The 27829-nt window shown below is 37.7% G+C and overlaps 1 protein-coding gene across 2 annotated transcripts in view; it reads right to left on the reverse strand.

Annotated features, from left to right (window-relative positions):
• Nucleotides 1–27829, reverse strand: part of DPP10 (dipeptidyl peptidase like 10) — a 646930-nt gene that overhangs the window by 99470 nt on the left and 519631 nt on the right. For both annotated transcript variants that reach the window (XM_059166678.1, XM_059166679.1), the window contains exons 8-9: nt 14696–14816; nt 3427–3581 (exon numbers count right to left, since the gene is read on the reverse strand). In XM_059166678.1, coding sequence (XP_059022661.1) covers nt 3427–3581; nt 14696–14816 — 276 coding nt within the window. The remainder of the gene's footprint in view (nt 1–3426; nt 3582–14695; nt 14817–27829) is intronic.

A 27829-nucleotide genomic window follows, 5' to 3' on the forward strand; every position in this document is an offset into this window, starting at 1 on the left:
TTTAATTTGAAGCACAGTTTAGTGTGAACTCTATGAATTATTTCAATGTCAAAGTACTACTTTTTGGAATTTTATTGCAAAAGTAAGAGCAAATAAAAATAATACAGTTGTTGGTGGAAGACCTAGCAAATGTTTTGTTGTAAACCAGAAAATAATAAGACTTTTCAAAGTTCCAGTAGTATACCCAAAATGATACTGAAACGTGAGAACAAGGATCAAGCACAGATCTTGCTGTTTTGAGTCCTGTTGTCTTAAGTACCTGGGCAGGGATTTCCTACTAAAAACCTTCTGAGGACTTAGGATTCTTTCTCTCGGCGTGGCACCAGGAATAGCTATCTTTTCTTTATGATTAACACTCCTCAATAGTAGTCACTGACACACATTCAGGACTTTCACATTGTATTACAAATCCCTCTCTATCTCTTTCGAAGAGTGAGACCGTCTAAGAATCCTATGTATATCCCACTACGTATATAGGTAAGTCATTAGGAGTAAATGGAGCAAACAGAGCTCCAGATGTATTTGTTAGCTTTCCAAGAAGATAATTTTGATTCCAGCTATGTTTTTGGAGATACAAATTAACCTCTGGTTGTTCTACAGAGTGGGACAGAATCAATAAATCTGAGTTATTTCCCTGTTCTCAAAATAACTATAACTTTTATAAAAGCACTTAGCCTTTTAGAGAGCTTCGTCTGTCCATCCGTAAGTACAGAAAATTGTGAAGAGGTCCAAATAAGGGGGGGGGGAGTGAAAAGTCTCTCTGAAAATATGAAGCATATTATTAGCACACCTGATTTATGCAATAGCAAATATTTTTTTTTAAGATTTTATTTATTTATTTGACAGAGAGAAATCACAAGTAGTCAGAGAGGCAGGCAGAGAGAGAGGAGGAAGCAGGCTCCCTGCTGAGCAGAGAGCCCCATGCGGGACTCGATCCCAGGACCCTGAGATCATGACCTGAGCCGAAGGCAGCAGCTCAACTGAGCCACCCAGGTGCCCTTCAATAGCAAATATTATTATTTATGGCTAGCTTTACTATTAAGAAACATTAAATAATTAATAAAATAATAACTTACTAATAACGAAGTGTCTAGGTTTCTCAACCCAGGATCCTCCGAAGTAAATTTGCTCAGACATTTCTGTTTGTCTATTTGTTTGCCTCAGTCTGTTAAAGTTAAGAGGCTCTAGGAGTGTCCAAGTTCAAGCACCAGCAGCCCCTAACTGAGAAGGCAATTTGAAAATGCACCTATGGCATTTGGTCTTATGTTGTGAGTCCTAAGATCCCCACTCCTCTTGGGAAATGAATTACAAAATGTTGCTCCTTCCCTGGGGCTGATTTTATTCCCTTTGTGCAGTTAGAAAACCAAACAGTCGTGTGTGAATATCGTGCCTGGTCACATATGCTTCTCACAATACGCTACTTCATTCTGTATTTAAACTGTCAGGTGAACCTTCATTATCATACATGAGAATTAATATATTTGAGAAGCTTTTTCAGTCATTTCTCGGGGGGAGGGGGTGCAAATACACTACAGAGGAACGAACTATCATTCATCAAACGTGACCAAATCTAAAGTACAGAAGTGGTAAGTCATGTACATGAAGTACAGTTAAAAAATCTCCTGGTGACTATGGGTTTTTTTGTTGTTGTTAGGTCAAGTTGCCATTGTCTCCTGAAGATCCCTGAGTGTATATGCCCTCTAATTTATAACCAGAAAAGATACAAAAAATAATATTTCAAAATTGGAGAATCAGATTCCTCTCAACCTTCTTGTCCTTCTCAGCTGTAAGCCAGCTGTTTAATACCACAGTCTATGGAAGGAAGGTGCGGTGGACAGGGGGAAAAAACATAACAACAAACAAGACGGTGCAGAATCTCACTGAGGAAACTCTATTCTTATCCCCGACTCTCTATATCCAAGGCTATCTTTCTTCCTTCCTCCCTCCCTGCCTTCCTTCTCTATTTAAGTACTTGAGTCTGGTGGATGACAGGAAGATAAGAAAAGTCATGCCTACCCTCACCATGCTTTCATAGAATAATCTATGTGATGGGTAATTTGTCCAATTCCATGCCCAGTTAATGTAATGAACAGGTTACATTACGGTATAAAACCTATCATGCTTGTGCTTGGGAAACAAACTACAACTCACTCAGAAATGGCTTAAAAGTAGCTTCTGAGGGCCCCCTGGGTGGCTCAGTCCAGCCAGTTAAGCATCTGCCTTTGGCTCAGGTCATGATCCCAGGGTCCTTTGGCAGGCTCCCTGATCAGCGGGGAGTCTATTTCTCCCTCTCCCTTGGGCCCCCTTCTGTTCATGCTCTCTCTCGCTCTCTTGCTCTCTCTCTCAAATAAAGAATAAAATCTCTTAAAAACATAGCTTCTACACTGAATTAGCAGCCACCTCTTACCTAATTAAGAGCTGAAATGTGTAAAAAAGTTTCCTAAAACATCTTTACATGATTCAAGCACAGAAGCCTCATTCATGAGTCTTTTTCTTTGTAATATAAACACAGGGGAAATGTATTTTTTTTTTAAAGAGACCTTAAGTTATCAAAAATGTCACACCATAGGAAGAAAAAAAAAACATAACAGTTACAGTCCAGATGTTTTTGCAACCTGCTCCCTTCTTTGAAAATAGTTTTGCTCGCTGGGCAAGAGGTCCATGTTTGCCTGACGCAATAAAATAGTTCCATCTATCTTAGCTACAACCTGGCTGTGGCTCTACCCCCTCATGTTATAAAGTATGCTCCAGAATATGCTCTGACAAAATAATAACTGATGTTACTACAAATACAAATAAATTCTTTATGCTTAGTCTATCCTTTATTGGTGATTCTCTGTTTAGTCTATTCTTTATAGATATTCTTTATGCTTAGTCTATTTCTTACTGGGGATGCTGTCTGCTTTGTCAGTTTTCTATGGGACATTTATAATGCACATTAACATACAGTATATTAAGTACTCTAAGAAAGCATCTGCAAGAACTTGGGCTTTATTTTTAACTAAGAAATTTCAACTTATTTGACCATGGGACTTCTTCTTTCCTTATAAGGCCAGTAACAACCAGAACAAAACAAATGTTAACACAGAATGGACTTTGGAGAAACCTGTGACTTGGCATCAGTGTTGCCCCTTAACTTTTCTCATTTTCTTTCTAACTGGGAAGGTGGGGGAAAAAGAATGAGGGAATCAAAGAGAAAGAAATGCAGCAAACGTGGCAGTTGGGAAGCCCTGAATCGTCTCTACTTCTTCCTATCCGAACACTGGACAGGCTACTGCAAGTCCTGAAAGATGACTCTGCCAACAAGGAATGAAAAGCTTCCTTTTTTCCCCCCTGCAAAGACAACTTGTTCATGAACCAAGGATACTATCAATCAAGTCACTAGTGCGGAGAAAGAGAACAAACGAGTACTTTCACGTTACTTACCTTAGGATATGGATACTGCTTTCCTTTGGGATACAACGCTCCAGTAAATCGAGGGATAACCATGTTAGGCACCAACGAATCATTTATCATCAGGAAGGCAAGCCTTTCTCCATCTGGTGACCACCAGTGGGCAATGTGAGAATGCAGAAGTTCCTCTAGAATAAATGAGTGTTATTTGAAACCAACTGTAGAGATGTGGGCTCAGTGACCCACAAACATCTGTCCTTGAAATCTCCATTGCACATATACATTTTTTTCTATATAATGTGTTGGATTTTATCAATGTTTTAGAGAATTCTGCATTTCTGGGCTCCCCTTTTAGTCACAGAACAAGCAGATGCAATGGCAGGAAAGAATGAAGCAATGAAGTCAGGATTTCACAGGCTGTCAGCAATGTGGACAGAGAAAGAGAAAGCACTGCTGGAGTAAAAAGAGTAGGAACAGTAACTGAAGACTGAAATATGGCACAAAATGTATTTATGTCTCCACTCATTCACATTTGCATTCAATCATATTTCCATCATTAAGCACATTAAATACCCACTCTCATCATCAAACAAGTTGAATACCCACTACACTCATGAAATTATTTTAAGCTATAAAGAAAGAGAATGAGAAATTCGTTATCTTTCTTGTGACCCCAGCTCCACTATTCACTTGCCTATACCTGCTTTCTGGTCCAGAAGATTTACACGGATGAACTACAGCAGAAGGGCCGCCATGCCCTCCAGAGCATGACCTTTATGGTACTATGGCAAGAGATTAGAAGGAGGAGAGTGAAGTCAGAGTATGTATTCCCTTGGCTCTACCATGGAAAGTCACTTCAGTCTAGCTGTATGTTTTAAATGATGTCACTACCCCTGTCAATGCAGTCTCTTCTGTGAAATTTTCTCTTTTTGTATCTTGTAATGGCTCATTTCTGTGGTCACAGGGGTAACTCTAGCTTGGTTGCTACTAGTCTAGATTATAGCTCTGTCCTTCATGGTTTCCCTTTGTAAATGTGGCCTCTTTGTAAATAAATCTTCAGATTACTGAATGTGCCAACTTTGTACCCTGGCAGGTACCATGATGAATACCAGTAAGAGACTCAGAAAAGGGACCTTTAAAATTAGATTTTGAGATTAAGCTGGTGATCTATATCTATATCTATATACGTCTGTATCTGTATCTGTATACATCTGTCCTACCTTTGATGTGATAATCACCTTTCCAGGAGGGAACTGGAGCATAGATAATCCATATCAAAGGATGGAATCAGGAGTAATCCACTGTCACTGGTGATGATACAGAATGAAATGCAGATAGAGATGAAAGGTTTTAGGAGGGTAATTGGTTGTGTACTTAATTGTTACAAGAGTGGCAACTGTAAAAACTGTAAAATGAAGCTCACCCGGTTCATATAACACCTCAGGGAGATTCCATAGGGATAAACTGAAATAGGAACCACGTCTGCAAAACCAAGAATACAAAATAGGTCACCGTGGCAACTCTGAGGAGTCCCTCCTTCTGCCACTGCAGACGGATAAGGCAGAGGTCCAAGAGAACACAGTAAGGGTGGCACAGCTATGACACAAATTAGGGGCCCTACTCCAGGTGTTTTTTAAAGCTAAGACAGAGATATTGGTGGAGAAGTCCTAGGACACTTGCAGATAGGATAAGGATGTTTGGGTAAACATGTGCGGTATACCTATGCTTTCTGGACTAGTCTCATAAATAACACATTCATAGTGGAATGTTGCTGTAAGTGTCTAATATTATGGCTGAAGATGCTGAACCTCAAAATTTACACAAGTCTCCTTTCTGACAGAGGCAGCCTCTCTCCCAGGGAGTTAGACATTCTCTGCATTGAGGCAGGGGGAAAGATAAATTCCAAAAAGCTGAGGAATCTGTATCCCTAAAAGAGTATTTAGCGATCTAGTAGCATAGTATACAGCAAGGTATCTCTTCTAAAGTAGGAGAAAATTTGTTGGAATTGTACTTACGCTAAAGTAAAGAGGGAGTAGATTCTTCTGATTCTGAGTAACAACTTAAACCACATTCACATATGTTGCCCTGTTCTACTTCCCAGGTAACCTGTAAAGTTGCCTGTTTTGAGCAGAGCCTGTGCAAGAAAGGGCTCTGCAGATCAGGGACATGGAACAGCTTTCCCTACCATCTTCGTTTTAAAGGTGCATGGTAAACAGAGATGCTGCGTGGAGCTTCTGACACATTATTATGGCAATCAAAGCACAGGCATTACAAGCTTGAGAGGAAGGCCATTTCCTCCCATGCTGATAAATATTCTTTTCAAAAGCAGGTCTCTCCTGGGCTCTTGCCGAAACAATTAGCCTGACCACAGGATACCAAGTGGCTATGCAGACCATCAGGAACTGACTCTTATCTGGTTCACTGACTGTAAAACAGAACACATACAGCAATATCCCACTATAACAAAAGGGGCATATATGGGACTGGACAGAATGCATAAGTAAAATGTCCAGATTATTGCATCCTCTGCTTTACCCTCTCTTCTTCAGCTAATATCTAAACAAGATCTGTTTTCTAAGACACACGGATAGGGGAGGAATAAATGGAGGTCTGGTTTATGGACAGGTCTGCATGATGTACTTGAAAACTCTGGAATTGGAAAGGCTCTGTACCACAATCTGAGCAATGGCATTAAAAGACTAAAGGAGGGGCGCCTGGGTGGCTCAATGGGTTAAAGCCTCTGCCTTCGGCTCAGGTCATGATCTCAGGGTCCTGGGATCGAGCCCCGCGTCGGGCTCTCTGCTCAGTGGGAAGCCGGCTTTCCAACCCCCCTCTCTGCCTGCCTTTCTGCCTACTTGTGATCTCTGTCAGTCAAATAAATAAAATCTTTAAAAAAAAAAAAAAAAGACTAAAGGAAACATAAACTCCTTCCCGTTGGCAGACTCTTGAACAAGATATGTACTCTTCTACTTCTTGTGGAAGGAGAGCTGGCTTGAAGCACAGATCTACCCTGATTCATGCAGAGTAACTAATAAAAGACCTGATTAGGGTTATGGGAAGACAAAAAGACAAGGAGATTTAGGGAAAGATAACTGCATTGACTTATCAGGAGGGGTAAAAATGTAAAAATATGAAGATATCAGTATCCTACTTAATACCCACAAGAACACATCCACAGCCGAGGAGGCTCTCAATAATCAGATGGACCGTATAACTACCGGGCACATGTCCATCTGCTTTGGCTCCCACCATTACCCGTCAATGATAGTGGCCGTCATTCAACTCTTGACATGGTATGATTTCCCAGCAGGACCAGCTGGCTACCTGGTGGCAGGGAGATTACCTGGGAAGCATTCCATCAAGAAGGGGTAGCATTTTGTCATTACAAGATAGACACAGGCTCTGTATAGCTATGCCTATGCTAATCATGGAATTGCAGAATAGCTTATCCATTACCACAATAATCCTCTCTCCATCACCAGGAAACAGGAACTCTTTTACAGCAGAAAGAAGGGCAATTAGGCTCAGGCCATGAATTTCACTGTTTTTTTTTTGTTTTGTTTGTTTTGTTTTGTTTGTTTGTTTGTTTTAAGCTATATGTACCTGGTTTGATGGAAGTGTTAACTAGTCTTCTCTATCTCAGTCTTGGTGCTAAAACAATCCTGAAGTTGGGATGTCATCATAGAGCATACATATGTCCCTCTCTCATGGCCAGAAAGCAAAGATCTAGGAACTAAGGGGTAGAAGTATAGCATTCTCTATCACTATCACATCATTACCCCACTGGATATATTTTGTTTCTTGTCTTCATGATAAGGAGATCAATAGGTTTCTGAGTCCTAATGCCTATGGCGGTGGGGGTTGCTTCCACAAAACAATATCTTAATACTCTTCCTCTGAACTGGAAGCTGAAATTTCCCCCCAATCATGTGGGACTCAATAGGACTGGGGATGGTGGGGGAACTTGACAGTGTTGTCTGATGATTAAGCTCATCTGCTAGGAAGAATGTGTCTTCACTATACAACAGAGAGTAAAGAAGACTATCTGGACTCAGCAGATTCAGAAGTACTCCTTTGTCCAACTTGATCTCATTTTCCAATTCTACATTTCCACATTCCAATTTCCATTTCAGTGGAAAACTGAAAATGTAGCAACCTAATTAAGAAAAAGAGGAAAAGGAATAAGATTTGGCAGGGATAAAATTTTGGTTTGATCCACCACATAAATGACTCGTATAGTCAAAATACTGGCAGAAGAGAAAAATGAATAAGTAGTTCTCAGAGGGAGCTAGGATTACCAGTTAAGGCCAAATGATAACCTTATATCTTTTCTTGGGCACATTTCCCCCAAAACCTTATATGGAAAACATAAGTGCAGACTGGTACATAAAGTGGACTAATATCACTCTACAAAGAAACAGTAGCAAAGGGACACCTGGGTGGCTCAGTCATTAAGCATCTGCCTTCATCTCAGGTCATGATCCTGGCCCTGGGATCGAGCCCCACATCAGGCACCTTGCTGAGTGGGGAGCCTGCTTCTCCCTCTCCCATTCTTGCTGTATCTCTCTCTGTCAAATAAATAAATAAAATCCTAAAAAAAGAAACAACAGCAGATGGAACTTCATGTGTTCTTTCAAGGACACAAAGTTTTTATCTGAATAAATTATAACATCCCCATGATCTCTGAGCCTTTGTTGGCTGTCATCAATATGGAACCAGACAAATCAAACGAAGAGAATAAAGTTAGTGCATGGTATTTACTTTCTTGGTTTTTACACACTGGAAACATGTGAGTCTGGCTATGTTCCTCAACCAAAACTTATTGCTTCTATTACTTGAGAATCTATAGGATTCCCTCCTTTTAGGTTCTAGTAACAGAGCACTTACCCATCTCACTTCAGGTGTAAGTGGCTAAATGAATACTAGCCAAAGGTTGTTACATAACCCTTGTCTTTGACAAGTGGTCCCTTCGTAGATAAAATTTTGTATACTACTTTGAATGTGCCTTTTTTTCAGTTGTAATCGTAACACTGATTTGTACAAGTTACTTACAATTCATATGAGGAGACACGAGTCAGTCATCCACATGACACAATGAGGGAAAAATGCTAACTGCCAACTGAGTATAAACTCTTAACTCTTATGAGCCTTGAAGGTACAGAGAGATCAGATTGTCCTGTCTAAAATCAACACTCAGGTTTTCTAAAGAAATGGGTTCTATCCTAGGTGCTGAAATATATCTGTGTCGGTACGTCCCAAGAATAAGAATGGCCCAGATCTGAGAGCACCATTCAATAGAAACTAGGTTTCATCTACTCTAATTTATTTTAGAGTGAACTATGCCTAGAGTTGTTCCTCACAAAAACACTAAAATAGCAAAGTAGTACACACAAAGATATGTGACTTCCTTCAGGTATAAAAATAAAGCTAACTGAAATGGGAAGAAAATAAATAAAATAATCTTTAATATGCATCGGCTTAAGAGTGCTCTTAGATATGCACATACTTCTTTAATTGCAACTAATAAGGACTCTTACTCATGGGTTGAAACTTCCTGCGTTAATTATATTATTTACAAACAATGTATTTCTACAAATTGCATACCATTCCATCTCAATGAGGGATTGATTCTTCTTTGTCTTTATTACAATGATTAGAAAATCTCACTGCAGAACAGATGGAGTTTTCAACACATGTTGTTTTATATCAAAGACACTTAAAAACATAGCCTCAACACAAAGTACTTACAGAAAACTAACTAATATATAATCATTGTGTTCAGATTAACATGCTATTCTGAAAAGTAAGCTAATTTTATCCATTTGTAGTTTATCAATTTAGACAGATAAGATTTCCCAAGTATGCTACTGCCAGCCAGATGGGTCTATGGTTCATTTTTTCCCTTTATTTTCGTTATCTCACTGTCAAGTTCCTTAAAAGAACTGTCTATATTCATAACCTTCTCACTTCTCATTAATACCTCTATCCACTGCAATCTTCCTTCTGGTACCACAAATGGACTGACTTTGCTCTTATCAATTTCTGGTAGCAAATCCAACAGTAACTATGGAATGCTGTATTATTCTATCTTCCTCTGGCTTCCACGGCTGCATCTCTGACTTTTTCTTTTATCTGTCATAGCCCAGTTTTACTGGGATTCAGTAAGTGCTTAATAAATAATTGCTGAATCAAAGAATGCATGAATGTGATTTCCTGTATCCAAGAGAAAACAGAAAAAAAGTGAAAATAGCCATTTTTGCATTCTTCTCAATCAATAACCAAAAAATTTAACAATCTTCATCTGTTGATAAGGATATTATTTATGCTATCAATTGTTTCTCTTTTGTATTCCTTTCATTCTTAAAGCTCAATGCAAATACCATTTCTTCCATGAAGCCACTCTATATTCCCCCATTCCATTAGAATTAATCCTACTTATATTTCTAGTTGGTATGTGGACATGTAGTTCTATTTATATTTCTATTTACTATGCTCCAAATGATTCCTTATATAACACATGTTTATAGTTTTTCACTCCACTAAGTTAGTAATGCCCACAACATGGAAACCCTATTCCTCTTCATATTGCTCTCAGATAATGCTGGAAAGATGTGTCTACTCGATAACTGTTGAACTGAATATCACAGAAGAATTCCTTAAAAACACATTTATAAATCATTTAGGCACATTAGTTCCACTATTTTATATGTTCAAATAACCTCAAGTGACACTCACTTTTTCTATTGCATAGATTTAGTACTTTATAGAAATTTTCCAAGTTGTAGACTTGGTAGCCGTGAACTTTACTTTGTTAGCAAAGAATTCATCTGATATTTTATTTAGTTGAGTTACTATGTTAAATGTGCCAATTTATATGAATAACATGAGATGCATTTTGTGTGAATTGTGTTTAAAATGTTTCATTTTGAGCATAATGTTTCATTTTTCTTCGAAACTTCACCAACTCTTTAAACCACATTTTATTTTATTTGCCTTTTCTTTCCATAGGAATTGAATGATACTAAAAAAAGGGACAAAGAGGCTTTAAAATAACACTTCAAGACTTTAAAACCTTGACATATGTGTCTGTGACTGGGATCAACAGCCACACTCACAGATTGGCCTGAACATAAAAAATTTAAGCCATGTCTTCAAATTTCTTTCACAAAAATATTTTATCTTTCCTGTGATTCCTTCTCTAATCTTTTTTTCTATGATATTTACAAAAGGCAAATTTCAATTAAAGCCATTAAGTGAAAATGTTACATGTTCCTTCTTCAGTGTCCCACACATACTAATTCAGATTGTAATTCATATTTGTAAAGTAACAAGAAAGGACATCTCCACACTAGAGTATCGCACACATACTGTTGAAGGTCATATGCATTCTTAGATGTCACTGTGTTATGGTGAAAGGGAAAAGAGAAAATATGGGAGCTGTTGGTGTCTTGGAAAACCACAGTGGTAGTGGGAGACGAAGGTAACTGTGGGACTCTTGGCCCACAAGACCAAGTTGGGGATGACGGATGAGGGAAAAATCAGTGGCATCTGAATGGCCTAAATCCCTCTGTCAAACCTTAACACTGATTCCCTTGATACAGTCCTTTCTCTTGGAAATAAAGCAAGAATTGAGGTAAGTCTTTGGTCAAGAGGATTCAGATTCTTTGGCTGAGGAAACAGACCTGTGAAATCTAATAGCTTAGGTCCACAACATGTGTCATTCCTTAGGAAATGATGAAAGGCACCGAATTCTAACAGGTAGAATAGACCAGGGATAAGTATTGGCTTTGAAAATACACATTCGCATGCCATCTTTGGCACTCGTAAGCTTTGAGGCCACGTCCAAATCACCTGTCCCCCCTGAGTCTTGGTTTCTTCAGTAAATGATTAAATATGCTAACATTGTGAGGATTCAATCACATAACACATTTGGAATTGGCTAGGATACCTACAACATAAGAGCCCAAAGGACTGAGTTTAATTTGAATGGCAAAACTGTAAGTTTTCCATTTCTCTTTTGGAAAGTGTCAGACCTACAGTATAATTGCAGAACTTTTTGTCCTACATGTCCTACCTATTCCCCAACACAGTCAGTGTTCACTCTCCATAATATATAGAATTTTATTCTCTAATTAGGAAAATAACCATATTTGTCAGTCAATAGTCTTTAATTTCTCTTCTGACATTTTCCTTAGAAATGCAATGCCATAAATTATATAAAGCCTTATGTAAAAGAAAGAGGCCCAAGGCATGTTGTTCAGTTGTCCAGGCACTAGATTCTACATCGAGTTAACTTAAAAGTTCTACCATGTTAATGATCACATTTTGTTACCCAAGGTAGCATGCTGGCACACTGCGAAGCACCAGTGTTCCCACTAAATTATTCCTTCCCTCCCTGAAGTCTACTACTCTTATAATTGCTTGCTCGCTGTGCCTACAACCACTATTTACGAGTGATCCAAACAGAAGCCAAAGAATCGTTGACTTCTTTTCACCCACCTCATCCATTTAACCACTAAGATCTATCTGTTTTACTGCCTCATCAACTTTAAAATCTTCCCTCCTTCTTACAGCTTTAACCTTACTAATATTGCTCATTATCTTTCAACAGAACACAGAAAAAGCCTGCCAGCTTCTCATTGGCTCTTTCTGCTATTCAGTCCTAGTTTTATACTGTAGTCAAAATGATCTATTTATATGGAAGATATAATACTGACACTCCCTTACTTAAAAAGCTCTATTAGTTACCCCGTTTACTAGTGGAAAAATAATTGAAATCCCAGATTATTTTTAGGGTCACTATCCCTTGGTATTTGCTGCCCTCCTTTTACTCAAATTTTATGCCCCAATAATACCAAGCAGATTTTAGTTCCCAAGGCACACACCGTGCTATTTAACATTGCTATGCTTTTGCAAGCTTTTAACTCTTGCATAGATTTCCTTACCTAGGTTCTTATCCTTCCTTTCATAAAGTTTTTATTTAAATTCTGGCTGGTTAACATACAGTGTACTAGTAGTTTCAGGTATACAATATAGTAATTCAACATTTCAATACAGCACCCAGTGCTCATCACAAGTGCCCTCCTTAATCCCCGTCCCATATTTAACACATCCCTCTACCCACCTCCCCTCAGGTAACTATAAGATTGTTATCTATGGTTAAGAGTATGTTTCTTGGTTTCTCTCTTTCCCTCTTTTTTATTTTTCTCATTTGTTAAATTCCATATGAGTGAAATAATATATTTATCTTTCTTGACTGACTTACTTCACTTAGCATAATACTCTCTACCTCCATCCATGTCTCTGCAAATGGCAAAATTTGCTATTTTTTTATGGCTGAGTAATAGTCCATTGGATATATATGTCACATCTTCTTTATCCATTCATCACTTAATGGACGCTTGGACTCTTTCCTGCTGAGTTTCTTCTTACATTTCTTTTCTTTCTTTCTTTTTTTTTTTTTTAAAGATTTTATTTATTTATTTGACAGACAGAGATCACAAGTAGGCAGAGAGACAGGCAGAGAGAGGGGAGGAAGCAGGCTCCCTGCTGAGCAGAGAGCCCCATGTGGGGCTCGATCCCAGAACCCTGGGATCATGACCTGAGCTGAAGGCAGAGGCTTTAACCCACTGAGCCACCTAGGCGCCCTCTTCTTATATTTCTTAATCTTTCAGGCTCAACTCAGAGAGTTTCTCCTTTAGGAAAATGTTTGCAAATCACCAGAATGGGCTAGCTTTCTTTCGTTCTTTCATAGAATCCTGTGTTTCCTGTGATTTAACTGCTTGTCACACTGCACTGACATGGTTTCTTCACCGGTCAGGGTCTCCCAGAGTGCCGACAATGGTTTGAAGATGAAGGGTGTCTCACCCAGCTCTTCTAAATTAGAGATACTGAGTTCTTGCTACCTCGATTCTTGGAACCATCCAAGTTTCAAGTTTGTCCTCCACCTATCTTTTAATTCACTGGGCCATCTCACACTCTAAAAATTTATACTTTTGCAATAAGGAAGCCAGAGTCAGCTTCTGATACTCTGAATCGAAGAACCCTATTTATCACTTTGTGAATTTGAATTTTTAAAAAATTCAGAGCGTAATTATTTTTTATATTTCCAAAGTAATTCCTACTACTCCTCTCAGAATTAACTGTGGCCTCTAAAATAATTTATTATTTGATGCTGGCATATATACAAAAATATATTGTAAATATACATGTACATATATACATACAAATCTCAAAGGCACAGTGTCTCTTCATTAATAAAATAGCTCTACCCAGCAGAATGTTTCTCTTAACGGGAAGTACTTTGTTTTTTACCTTATTATATCTATTATAGGTATCTACATTATATCTGTTATAATAGATATTATATCTATTATATCTCAGCACCCTTCCAAATACTTAGAACATAACGTAAGTCTTTAATAATTAATATCTGTTTAATGATAGAATGGATGAATAACTGAAGGAGCTAGGTGATTTACTTTTCTTATAGACTTAAGAATATGGAGTCTGATGTGGAAGATTGCATTTGCCAATATTGCTCAAGAAATAAAATTTATTTTCTAGATGATTCTTCCTTTAAAATTTCTAATCAAACATGACTACCTTGCTTTAAATCTAGATGCACTTTGCCAAGATCAGTTGCAGAGTCTGAAACTTAGGTATTAACCTCAAGCCTTGAGACTTCCTGAGGAAATCTGTACCCCTTACCCAGCTGACAACTGGTGCATGATCAAACAGGATAGAGGGTTTTATTACCTGATTTCCTTCTTATATTCTCAACTATCATGAAAACTTGATTCAGTAATTATTACAAATGACCCTTTAGGTGGGTTTTATTTTGTTCCTCATGCGATGGCTTTTAAATAATGACAGACTGTTTTTAATGAGAATGACTAAAAACAAGTGTTTTTCATGCACTTTTTGAGCAGTAAAGATTTTTGTTTCTCCTTTCCCATAGTCAGAAAAATTCAGCATCTAATTCCAGAGTGACATAAAATGATTATTCACTTTCATTAGTTAAGCATCACCAAAATCAAATCTCTCTAGCCTGAACAAAATATATGTGTACGTATCTGTACACACACACACACACACACACACCCTTCAAATGTAGTATCTGTGAATCACAACCAGTCAAAATATAAGCACATGCAAAGACATGAAAGCATGAAGGCAAATTTGAGCGTAAATAAGAGGAAATGGAGCTATAAGTATTGTTATAGAATGAACAGATTTCTTTCAGATTTTGTATAAAAATATGTTGTTTGTGTTCTTTTGAAACTAAATCTATTCGACTCACCTTCATATAACCAGTCAGCAATCCCATTAAAGATAATTCCTTCTTTTCCAGAAGATGTCAGTCGCAATGAACTGCTCTTTATATCAGGTTGATAGTAGATATTATTCTCAAAAATATAAATCTGGATCCAGAAACATAAAAGACCCCAAAATGCAATATATTAGGAAGCTTTTTAAATACCTTCATACTATAGATTAATAGCTGAAGCACTAAGTGTTGTATTATTTGCCTGCTTTCAGTTTGTGTTTGTTTAATACACACATTTGCATTGCTTTCAATTATTAATGGCAGTTTCCTTTCTTATATCAATATCAAATTGTCATTTAGAAATTACACAGTACCACTATTGAAGCATTTAAATCCATATTTTCAACAACAATTTTTCATCCACTTAATCTCTTTTCTACCACAAAATTGAGTTTGGGTTTGAGATAACACTTTGCATACTTAAGAGACTGAAAAACTAAAATAGATGCCATTTTAGTAATAGCCAACTACTTAAAAGCCTCAATTTGGGGTCTTTAACTTTTACAAAAATGGATTTGGTCATCAATAAAATAACCTCTAGATAATCTTTTTTTTTTTTTTTTTAAGGTTTTATTTATTCATTTGACACAGAGAGAGAGCACACACAAGCAGGGGGAGGCGCAAGCAGAGGGAGAGGGAGAAGCTGGTTCCCCTCTGAGCAAGAAGCCTGATGCAGGGCTCAATCTCAGGATCCTGGGATCATGACGAGAGCTAAAGGCAGATACCCAACCAACTAAGCCACACAGGTGCCCCTCTAGAGAATATTTCTACTTCCACCCAGCTTGACTCACATATTTTGATGAAAGAAAAGGATGGCAAAATTCCTTTGAATTTATAAACGGGACACACCCTGCTATGCACCACTCCTCCCTGGCAATTCTTTTCCTAAATAGCTCACTAGTGATAATGGCCATGTGCTTCAGGGTTCAAGAGAGAGTTTTAATTTGAACATACCACAAAGTCTTCCAAAATAATATCATCAACACCAGCCCCCACAATAGGAACAACAGAAATTTAACAGGGTCTGTCCACACAAAATAGAATTCAGGATAAAATTATCAATAATCCATGTTCAAATATTTTTAATACCAAAAATTTCAAACTGCTGGTCTGGATAATAATACCTTCAGAGAACCATGTTTTATCCACATGTTGGGGAAACAGAATATTACCTAATGGAAGCCATACTGAACATTCTACTAGAAAGGTAGAAGACAGTTAGAGCCCTTTGTTCAGCATGTTACAGAAACATTACATAAGAGTGAACAGAGCAAACACCAGAACTCCTGATACAATCCTCTACTTATGAGATCCTAGATTTTAAATCTTGGTGTGCAAAATGATGAAAGCAATCTTAATATCCAGAAAATTTCATTGACATTCTATTTTGAGTCTGGTGATTTGGCAAGTATACAAGTGAGTGGGTCTAATTATCATTTCACCACTGCATGTCATTTATATTACAGGTGGGAATGCCAAAATAAGACGAAGAATTTTTCAGGGGTGAGGGTAGGGAGAAAGAAAGATACATTAGGGTGTTCAAAAGAGAGGGCTATATCATGAGGAAACCTATATTTTTTTTTTTAAGATTTTATTTATTTATTTGACAGAGAGAGAGATCACAAATAGGCAGAGAGACAGACAGAGAGATGAGGAGAAGCAGGCTCCCTGCTGAGCAGAGAGCCCTATGCGGGACTCGACCCCAGGCCCCTGGGATCATGACTTGAGCCAAACAAAAGTAGAGGCTTAACCCACTGAGCCACCCAGGCGCCCCGAGGAAACCTATATTTAAAATGCAAGTGACTTAGATAATCTTCTGAGCCTTTTTAAACTCAGTCCTCTCCTTTTTAAAATGTGGATAAGTCTCACACGTGCCTTACAGTCTCACACCTTCTGTGAAGCATACATGACATGATGAATGTAGAACATGTAATACATGTGACTTTGCCTAGAAACGGCTAATTTGGTTCAAAATCCTAAGCTTTGAGGAGGCTACAAATTCTAAATCAAAATAAAATTTCTACAGCTTAAGTCAAACAGTAAATTATCCCAAACCATCGACCAGCATTACATTATTATGTTGGTAAAATATGGACCAGGAGCAGCAGGACTAAGAGTGGAAAGAGGGGAAGTGATAACAAATGGTATTTACTGCTTTCATTTCATTTAGAAAGTTTTCAAGTGATGATGGGAAATAAGAAATAAGGTTATTATTGAAACTCTGTGGGTCCTACTTAGCTGAAAGTTTGAAAACTATTATCTCAGGTGTCTGAAAACTAGATGAAAGTTAGCTTTAATGACTTTCACAGCCCCTTATAATGAAAAAAAAATCACTTTATTCTAGCCATCTAACGCTTGAGCTTTACATCACTACCTCCTTTTGCCTTTCACAAATAGTATGTGAACCAGGCTCACAAAATCTTCCTTACTTGGAAGGGATCCCCTTTTTGTACCGAACCTTCTCCTTAGGACTTGGGAGCAATAATGGTTCAGATCACCCACACTCGTGCTACCTAAGCACATGAGGCTATTTTTCAGAGTAGAGATGACTTAGTCCAGAGTAAGATAGTTCCAGATCTTCAGCTTTCTGAAAGGAATAAACTCTAAGTCAAAACAATTGATAAAACCTCCACGATTTCAGCAGATGTATAAATTATCCAAAACCATTGACCAGTAATTACATTTATATTTGAAGAACAGATTGGATGATATTCAGAATCCATATGAAACTGACATCTGCTTCAATGTAAAAGAACAAGCAATATGGAATCAGAATTTTAATGCCATTTGCTGAAAGCTGCAATGCTAAGGAATGCCCACAAGATCTTTTTTCTAAGGACAAAAAGTTAGCCACTGCCTTCAGGAAAATGTACATTTATAATCTTCTAATCTGTTTTCTTTTTTTACAGATTTTATTTATTTATTTGAGAGAGAGTGAGCAAAAGGGGGGAGAGAGAGAGAGAGAGAGAGAGCACAAGCAGAGAGGGAGATGGAGACGCAGACTCCCTGCTGAGCAGAGACCTCCCCCCACACTGGGCATGATAACCAGGACCCTGGGGTCATGACCTGAGCTGAAAGCAGACACTTAACCAACTGAGCCACAGGCACCTCTTCTAACTTCTTTTAAATAGCCAAAGGTTTTCCTTGGATTATACTACTTTCAAATAATAATCACAAACTTTAACTACTAGCTTAACAATTCGAGAGGTGCAGATATTCACAGGTACTACCAGGGCACTCCGATAAAATTAAACTGGATCCAAATGTCAATCATCAAGGGCAGCTACCAGATTTAAATCATATTGAAAATATGACAAACACTAACGCCATTTATCCTAATGTTATTGACTAAGATGTCATAATATTTTTGATGCCATTAATCAATTCCTTCAATAAGCCACCTAAACAGTATAAAAAAATAGGAATGGAGAGCTATTTGACCATGTTACACTTCAATTTAGATAGCAAGTCAACAACCCAGTTCTTCAAAATCAATGGTCTAAATACACTTAAAAAAATATTCAAAATTGGTGAAGTTGCCAGAAGGGAATAGGAAGGCAACTGAAGTACTTTGTGCTGAATCACGATAAGTTAAGAAACGTAGTAAATGTTCTAAGAAGTTAATCAGTGTGTTAGTTGATACTGGTCATTACCAAGTGATTGAACATAGCAGCATCACTTCTGGGGATGAGTTTATAATGGCCAAATATTCACCTTTTCTTCCCACTGCCACAACCACTGGGGATGCGTATGATGGTGGATCCCTCCGAAGCCTGGATTGCTGGGTGAAGAGGCGTGGAGCAAATTCCCTCCCCATCACTAACCAACTTCTAATGGACACATAGCAGGAAATGAACATCTGATGGTAAAAGTCATTAAGATTTTGGAACTGAGAATAATTACAGTGTAAATTAGCCTACTGTGACTGGTTCAACCGGAGACAATGCCTCATAATGGCAGACTCTTGTAAACTTTTAAACAGCTTTAAAAAAAAAAAAACAGCAAAATAAAACGAGAATTGAAAATTAGACCTATTTTTCATGAAGTACTACTGAAAAGCTATTCCATCTTCACTGATCTTCATAATTTTATACTAGAAAACCGAATAAGTCAAAAATCCCCAGGCACTGTAATGGTATTAGAGGATCTGTAAGTCTAGTTGGGATAGTATTCAGGTTGTTTTCTATTGTGACTTGCTCTCTGGGGGCAGAGGAGGGAAGGTCATTAAGAAATTATCTCAGATAACAGATATTGCTGGCAGGGATAGAGTGAGAGGAGTCCTTTCCAATGTTGATTATGAAAACAAAGTAGTATGCCCAAATGTGAAAGCTATATGGCAACTGAAAACAAAACACAGTCTATCTCAGCAATCCCAAACCTGGGACCTCATCTTGTAAGGGGCCGGGGAAGCACCAACATACAGAAAATGTTAATGCATGATATTTATTTCCACGTTGTCTATGACGGCCAAAGAGAAGAGTCAAAAGGAAAACCCATCAACGTGAATGCCTGACTGGCTTACGATTCACCTGCATCATGTTGTAACATTTAGGCTTTGTGGAAAACAAAGTAGTGTGCATGAATTGACATGGAGGAGTTTCACTGAGATATTGTCTAGGAACAAAAGACACAAAACAAACAAAAAAATTCATGTACTAAATAATAACAATACCAATACAAACTTATATTAGCAGGAATCTCACCTAACAGATATACATGGCCACTGTCTGTTGGTACTCAGCTCCATGCCGTCCCTATACAGTCTTTGACTAATGTGGGCAAGTAGAAGCCCAAAATTCACATTTCCCAGACCCTCTTGTAGACTAGTCTCAACTTGTTTGCTAGAAGTGTTCTAGTTATTTTCTGCAAAAAGGAGAGAGCTGGTAGTTAGGAATTAAGGACATTTGCCTTTGGCAGTTGGTCTAGCCAGCTGCAGCAGTGGTTCAGGGACTGTTATAAACATATTTATGTATAAAACCATGAAGAAATTATAGGAATACATATTTATATAGGTATTATGCATATATACAAATGTATACATTCATATAAATATATGTATGTATGACTGTGACTCTGGAAGGATATATAGCCAGTCTGTTAATATGCATGTATATGTTGGAAGGTGGATATACAGTGAGAGAGAGGAATAAAAAACAGGTAATCAAACAGAAAAGACTAGGAAAATACACTAAAAACACTTGATTTGTACACATATGTAAATTACACAGATTAGGGTAATATATAAAGTACCAATAATTCAGTGATAATAAAAAATAGTGACAGTAATATAGAAGTTAGTCTGACATGTAGGCTACATGAACAGTAGGTAATTCTTTTTATTATTTTTAGAAATTTGAAAGTAACGATAGAGGGTATCTTCTTTACCTAGAGTAAGATTTTTCAACCTACTGACATTGAGGACTAGATATTTCTTGGTTGTGGAAGACCACCCTGACATTGTGGGATGATTGGCAGCATCCCTTACTTCTACATACAAGATGCCAATGGCAGCCCCTTCTCTCAGTTGTAACAATTAAGGTCTCCAGACTACCCAATGTCCCCTGGAGGGAAAAGGCAAAATAACTTCCAGTCGGGAGCCATTCATTTTGAGATAAGTTGTTTGTTTTTTTTTTTCATTGTGTTATGTTAGTCACCATAAAATAGATCATTAGTTCTTGATGCAGTGCTCCAAGATTCATTGTTTATGTACAACACTCAGTGCTCCATGCAATACATGCCCTCCTTAATACCCACCACCAGGCTCACCCTTGAGGTAAGTCTTTTGCATGTGTATGCTCCATAAATGAAATAACTTAGTTTAATTCTCAAACCTTTAAAAGTCAATTTGCAATTTGTTGTTCAAAAGTACTCTGCTAAGTGTGCCTGGGCTATAAAGATTTTAATGTATAATCTCCATCTTCAAGAAGATTATAATTCTATGTGAGAGATAGGCAGGTAAACTCTGAAAATCCAATGAAGAAAAAATACAGATTACAAGGCTTAGCTGTGAGTGGCAGAGGTCAGGTCGGGGGAGTGATTCATGAACATAATATATGAGATACTGAATTTAAATTATGCCAGAAAGGACAAGGAATGATTTCAAGGGATACAGAAGGTAGAGAAGATGAAATGCCAGGCTAAGGGAACAGAATGAGCGAAATCCAAAGTGGAACAACTATGGAACTATTAGAAGAATTGTACCTTAAGATTCAGGAACAAGCCTCTATATACTTATGACTGTCTAAAAGTTAAGATGGTGGCCAACCACAGAGCAGCTTGGATTCTAGATCAAATGGCTCTAATCTTATTTTTTTTCCATAATTGACAGCTGTTAAGTTGTTTATGAGCAGGTGAGTAATTAAGAAAATAATTGGTGGCAATAAATGAATGGAAGGTGGAAATGGAAGGTAGCTGGCAGGAAGATTCAAATATTCTGCTTAATAGGGACAATAATTGTAAAAATGGAGTCATTAATCCCCATATGACTTCCTGCTTATGTCTAAAACGTTTGTGAATCCCAATGCCAATGCTTTAGTATCTCTCACTTGGATCCTTTAAAGCTTCACTCTCCAGACTCAATCATTGCAGTTTTTGTTTTTTTTTTAAAGATTTTTATTTATTTATTTGACAGACAGAGGTCACAAGTAGGCAGAGAGAGAAGAGGAAGCAGGCTCCCTGCTGAGCAGAGCCCAATGTGGGGCTCGATCCCAGGACCCTGGGATCATGACCTGAGCCGAAGGCAGAGACTTTAACCCACTGAGCCACCCAGGCGCCCCATCATTGCAGTTTTTAACACTAGTTTCATACCCTTCAAACCATATGCAGTCCTTACCTTTTCCCCAGACCATAGAGAATCTTAACATTCAGTCTCCCAAATCCCGGGTGCCTTCTGGCTTCTGGCCCACCAATTATATTCCAATCCCACCATATTCCCTGACCCAACACAGGCTCCAAAATTTGTATGGAACCTTTATTTTCTACTTTACCAGGAATGGATTTTCTATTTTCAATCATGCTGCTTATCATTTTTTAAAAAAGAATATTTATTAAACTAAATATTGGCTATGAAAATTAATTTAAGGGATGCCTGGGTGGCTCAATAGGTTAAAGCCTCTGCCTTCAGCTCAGGTCGTGATCTCAGGTTCCTGGGATCCAGCCCCACATGGGCTCTTTGCTCAGCAGGGAGCCTGCTTCCCCTCCTCTCTCTCTGCCTGCCTCTGTGATCTCTGCCTCCTTGTGATCTCTGTCAATTAAATAAATTTTAAAAAAATTTAAAAAATAAAAAATAAAATTAACTTAAGATAATAATATTTTGGAAATAAGTGATACAAAAGAAGATTTTGCAGCAATTTGGAGTCACTGCTAGTGACAGATGTTGCCATTTTTCAATAAATGAGAAAGTTTCATCTTATGGACAGTATTAAAACATATAATTATGCATACAATTATTTTTTATTAAGACAAAAAGGAAGACTGTAAAAAATAAACCACCTTGAACTCCATCATACACATGAACTGTTGCAAGATACTTAAAATGGTTTTAATATAAAAAGTATTTGAAATATTTTATTCATATTCCATTAATGAATCTAGTTCCACTGAATTTAAATAAAATTTTCCTCTTTAAGCAATATGCTAATATGTAAGTCTAGAAAACATTGTGAGGTATAATTCTTTAAAGCCTTTAAGTATAAACTTATAAATAAAAAGTCCTCATTTTGATTTATATAACTTAAAATCTTTGGGTAACATGAAAGAATATAAGCAGGAAAAAAAAATGGAGTAGTTTGGTTTTACAATTAGAATGGCTGAAATGTAACCGCATTACATTTCAGCCATTCTCAGAAAACTATAAAGTACTCATGAAAGAAATTGAGGAAGACACAAAGAAATGGAAAAATGTTCCATGCTCCTGGATTGGAAGAATAAATATTGTGAAAATGTCTATGCTACCTAAAGCAATCTACACATTTAATGCAATTCCTATCAAAGTACCATCCATCTTTTTCAAAGAAATGGAACAAATAATTCTAAAATTTATATGGAACCAGAAAAGACCTCGAATAGCCAAAGGGATATTGAAAACGAAAGCCAACGTTGGTGGCATCACAATTCCGGACTTCAAGCTCTATTACAAAGCTGTCATCATCAAGACAGCATGGTACTGGCACAAAAACAGACACATAGATCAATGGAACAGAATAGAGAGCCCAGAAATAGACCCTCAAATCTATGGTCAACTAATCTTCGACAAAGCAGGAAAGAATGTCCAATGGAAAAAAGACAGCCTTTTCAATAAATGGTGCTGGGAAAATTGGACAGCCACATGCAGAAAAATGAAATTGGACCATTTCCTTACACCACACACAAAAATAGACTCAAAATGGATGAAGGATCTCAATGTACGAAAGGAATCCATCAAAATCCTTGAGGAGAACACGGGCAGCAACCTCTTCGACCTCTGCCGCAGCAACATCTCCCTAGGAACAACGCAAAAGGCAAGGGAAGCAAGGGAAAAAATGAACTACTGGGATTTCATCAAGATCAAAAGCTTTTGCACAGCAAAGGAAACAGTTAACAAAATCAAAAGACAACTGACAGAATGGGAGAAGATATTTGCAAACGACATATCAGATAAAGGACTAGTGTCCAGAATCTATAAAGAACTTAGCAAACTCAACACTCAAAGAACAAATAATCCAATCAAGAAATGGGCAGAAGACATGAACAGACATTTCTGCAAAGAAGACATCCAGATGGCCAACAGACACATGAAAAAGTGCTCCATATCACTCGGCATCAGGGAAATACAAATCAAAACCACAATGAGATATCACCTCACACCAGTCAGAATGGCTAAAATCAACAAGTCAGGAAATGACAGATGCTGGCGAGGATGCGGAGAAAGGGGAACCCTCCTACACTGTTGGTGGGAATGCAAGCTGGTGCAGCCACTCTGGAAAACAGCATGGAGGTTCCTCAAAATGTTGAAAATAGAACTGCCCTATGACCCAGCAATTGCACTATTGGGTATTTACCCTAAAGATACAAATGTAGTGATCCAAAGGGACACATGCACCCGAATGTTTATAGCAGCAATGTCCACAATAGCCAAACTATGGAAAGAACCTAGATGTCCATCAACAGATGAATGGATCAAGAAGATGTGGTATATATACACAATGGAATACTATGCAGCCATCAAAAGAAATGAAATTTTGCCATTTGCAACAACATGGATGGAACTAGAGCGTATCATGCTTAGCGAAATAAGTCAAGCAGAGAAAGACAACTATCATATGATCTCCCTGATATGAGGAAGTGGTGATGCAACATGGAGGCTTAAGTGGGTAGAAGAAGAATAAATGAAACAAGATGGGATTGGGAGGGAGACAAACCATAAGTGACTCTTAATCTCACAAAACAAACTGAGGGTTGCCGGGGGGAGGGGGTTTGGGAGAAGGGGGTGGGATTATGGACATTGGGGAGGGTATGTGCTTTGGTGAGTGCTGTGAAGTGTGTAAACCTGGTGATTCACAGACCTGTACCCCTGGAGATAAAAATATATGTTTATAAAAAATAAAAAATTAAAAAAAAAAAAAAAAAAAAAGAGTGGCTGAAATGAAAATGAGAACCAAAAGTTAAGTGTTGCCAAAGATCTAAAGAAGCTAGAACTTTCAAGAACTTATGGTGGGAGAGTAAATTGGTGTAAACACCTTGTAAATCTTTATAACAACAGCAGAACATGTGTATAACTTTATGACTCAGCATCTCCATCCGAAGGGTATCCTAACAGAAATGTATATGGATGGATAGATGAGAGACAGATGGACAGATAGGTAGGCAGATAGACAGATAGACCGTTTTACATATATATAGGAGAACAGGGATATATATTTGTGTGTGTATATATATGTATATATATATTTATACATATATACATAGAATCAATACACATATACAAGAATGCTCATAGCAGTGTTATTTATAATAACTGATGATATTACAAGTCAGGGTAAAAATTACCCTTGGAGGGGACTAGTGGCAGGTAAAAGGGAGAACTGGGGTTCTGGGATATAAACAATATTCTCTTTCTGTTGTGAGCAGTGTGTACATGGGAGTGTACACAACAATCATATTTACTGCATGTGGGTTAAACCTAAAGAAAAAGGAAAAAAACAATATGTAGAACTTTATTAAGAATTGTAATTCACTTAATATACTACCATAAAGATTACCAATATTTCACTGAAAACTACATCATTCAACTTTATAAAAATTCTGTTTTCTTAATTTGCCAGTATGTAATAAATTCTGAGTGTCCATTTATATAATGCAAAGTAAAGCTACGAGCACAAGTTAAATAGTTTGATTACCTCTGACATTTTGGCTTTGAATAAATCTCTCTGTGGGTTATAGAGTACTGCTTTCATTTCTCTGCAGGACCATCTCTTGGATATAGAACAACTCACTCAAATCATTCATGTCACCTTTGCACCAGTACCTGACATTCTAGAGATATAATCACTATCAGAGAACTCTCATCCCTTGACATTTGCAATTATTCATATCAGGAAGCCCTTTCAAAGAGTTCTTATTTCCTAAAACCTTTACAGAACATTATGCATTTTCAAAGAAGTGAAATATATCCCTTTGTCTTAAATTCATAATTATGTATGTCACTTCCCCATCCCAAAGCCCTTTTATCCATGATTTTTAGGAGAAAAATAGACGCCAGTTAAAACTCCATCATAAACCAAATATGTATCTGGCTCCATTGATATGCTGGGCACTGTGCGAAGCCTTGGGTATAAGATCTCATGATCTAATGTGACCTCACAAGACAAGTATATACAAATTAATATAGGTGTGGTATATAGGTATACACAAATTAATATAGGTTAACAAAAAATAAAGCCAACGTATGGGGACATTAATTCAGGTGAAAATAAGATTGCCTAATATGTGTCATGGCAGTTAAGCCTGAAGTGGAAAATAAAAAGAAAAGCAAGTGTGTGGGAAAACGGGATTTCTATCAGAGAGACATGGGACCTAATCCTGATAGAGCTCTTTGTAAAACTGGACAACTGAGTTACTTCACTTCTCTGACACTGTGTCCTCATCTTGTGAAGTGGTAATGCTAATACTTTTCCTGGTGGTCTACAGGATGAAAGAAACCCAAATGAAGTCACAAATGTTGTTCTATGTACCTGCACAGAGATGCTCAACTTTTCCAAAACTAACTGAAACTAGTAAGTATTGGCATGAAAAAATATCATAATTTGAAGAGAATCAAACATTCCTCTCAAAAAACAAAAACAAAACAAAACAAATTCCTCTCCAGTTACCCTAAAAAGAAGCCTAAGCATTTGAAGAAGGTAAGTTAATGACTTTACCTTCTGTTTCTCTCTATCAGCTACATAATGTACCTCTTTTCCCTTATCAGGCCACTGATAATCTGACTTCCATTCTTATTTTGGAGGATTCTTACATTATGGGAGTATTGGGGGGAAGCAGAGCCTGAACTCTAATCATAAAGTTTAAAAACTGGATAAACAGCTCTAGGTCATGATCTCACCTATGACCCTGAATCTTGAAGGAATAAAGTTGAAGTTGAGAAATTGTTCACAAGAGCAACAGCAAATCCTTAAGGGTCCAGCAAAGGCAGAGGCGAAATGCCCACTGATGTATCGCCAGTTCAGCATCCTACTCACATTTCCTGCAGCATCTCCATCAAATTTTCCTGAATACATGCCAGTGTTCAACAATGTCTGGTTCCTTGTGACTCCTGCTCATTTTCCAGTCCTGTAATTCCAACCTTCTCACCAATACTGACAACTTTCGGGTATCCTTTGAGGGAATTCCTTTTCTCTTGAAGTGAACCTGAGTATTTCTCTTGCTGGCTTCCAGGAATCCTAATTGCCAGATGGCATGCAACACTTTAACAGTGAAACCCTCTTGACTAAGGAAAACCCTTCACTGTCTTTTACATTGGGAGTAAACTGAATTAACCCCTCTTTTTGCCCCAGCTAGCTATGCTCCCTTCCAACGCTCCACAGATTTGCAAAAAGCATGGTACATATGCACCTTAGTCTCTGATCTAAAATAATTTGTTTTTATATATGTCTTATGACTCTTTTTATTTCAAATGGGGACTCCTATATTCATAAAAGAGATTCCCTGAAGGAGGGTTGAGGGAGACTGGAAGAAATTCTCATATGCTTATCAATAAGTCTGTGCCTAATGCTTTCCAGTTTATAGGCATGCTGATAAGAAAACAAATTGAAAAATGCAGACAGTGGAACCAGCCTTGGCTATCTCCCATGCACATTTTCCCACAGCTCTAGACTCTTTATTCCACTTCATGCAATTTTAAGGCATCCTTGGCCACAAATGAAGAAATATAGGTACTTGTTTGGCTGGGTTGTTTTTTTTTTAATAGTACAGAAACATCCAACTTTTTTTTTTTTTTTTTTTACTATATCCTCACAAAATAATGGGTATCAGTAAAATGACCATGGAAGAGATGACCTTGATAATGCAATGTCTATGTCCAGAATTAACTTGTATATTCTAGTTAATGTTCTTATGAACTCAAATTTAAGAGAGCCAGTGATAAACTGAGGATGAGAATCCTTGAAATTCAAGCATAAGTTGGGATTCAGAATAAAAGCACTTGAAATATTTCCCTGCCCCATGAGGTTCTACAGAAATGGCTGACCCCCATGCTTCATTTAACCTTCCTGCTGCAGTAGGGTATAATTAAACCTTTCCTATGATGTATGTGCATCTGTGGCACAATACACCCTAATGACTTTCTATCCTGTGGATGAAAGCATGTAAGAGGAGGTGTAAAAGAGCAATTTCTGACACTTCGTATTTCACGTTTGGTTCTTTGCCACAGACCATTCACTGCTGTCCTTCCCTTTAGGTCTCTACTGTCATCCATTTAATGAAATGACAAAACTGCATCTTTCTGTCAGTGCATCACCAGAGATGATGCCTAATTAAAGAAGTATTCTAGGGACATCTGGGTGGCTCAGTTAGTTGAGCATCTGCCTTTAGCTCAGGTCATGGTCCAGGAGTCCTGGGATCAAGCCCCATGTT

This window comes from Mustela lutreola, chromosome 3, assembly GCF_030435805.1.
Source record: "Mustela lutreola isolate mMusLut2 chromosome 3, mMusLut2.pri, whole genome shotgun sequence".
Lineage (NCBI taxonomy): Eukaryota > Metazoa > Chordata > Mammalia > Carnivora > Mustelidae > Mustela > Mustela lutreola.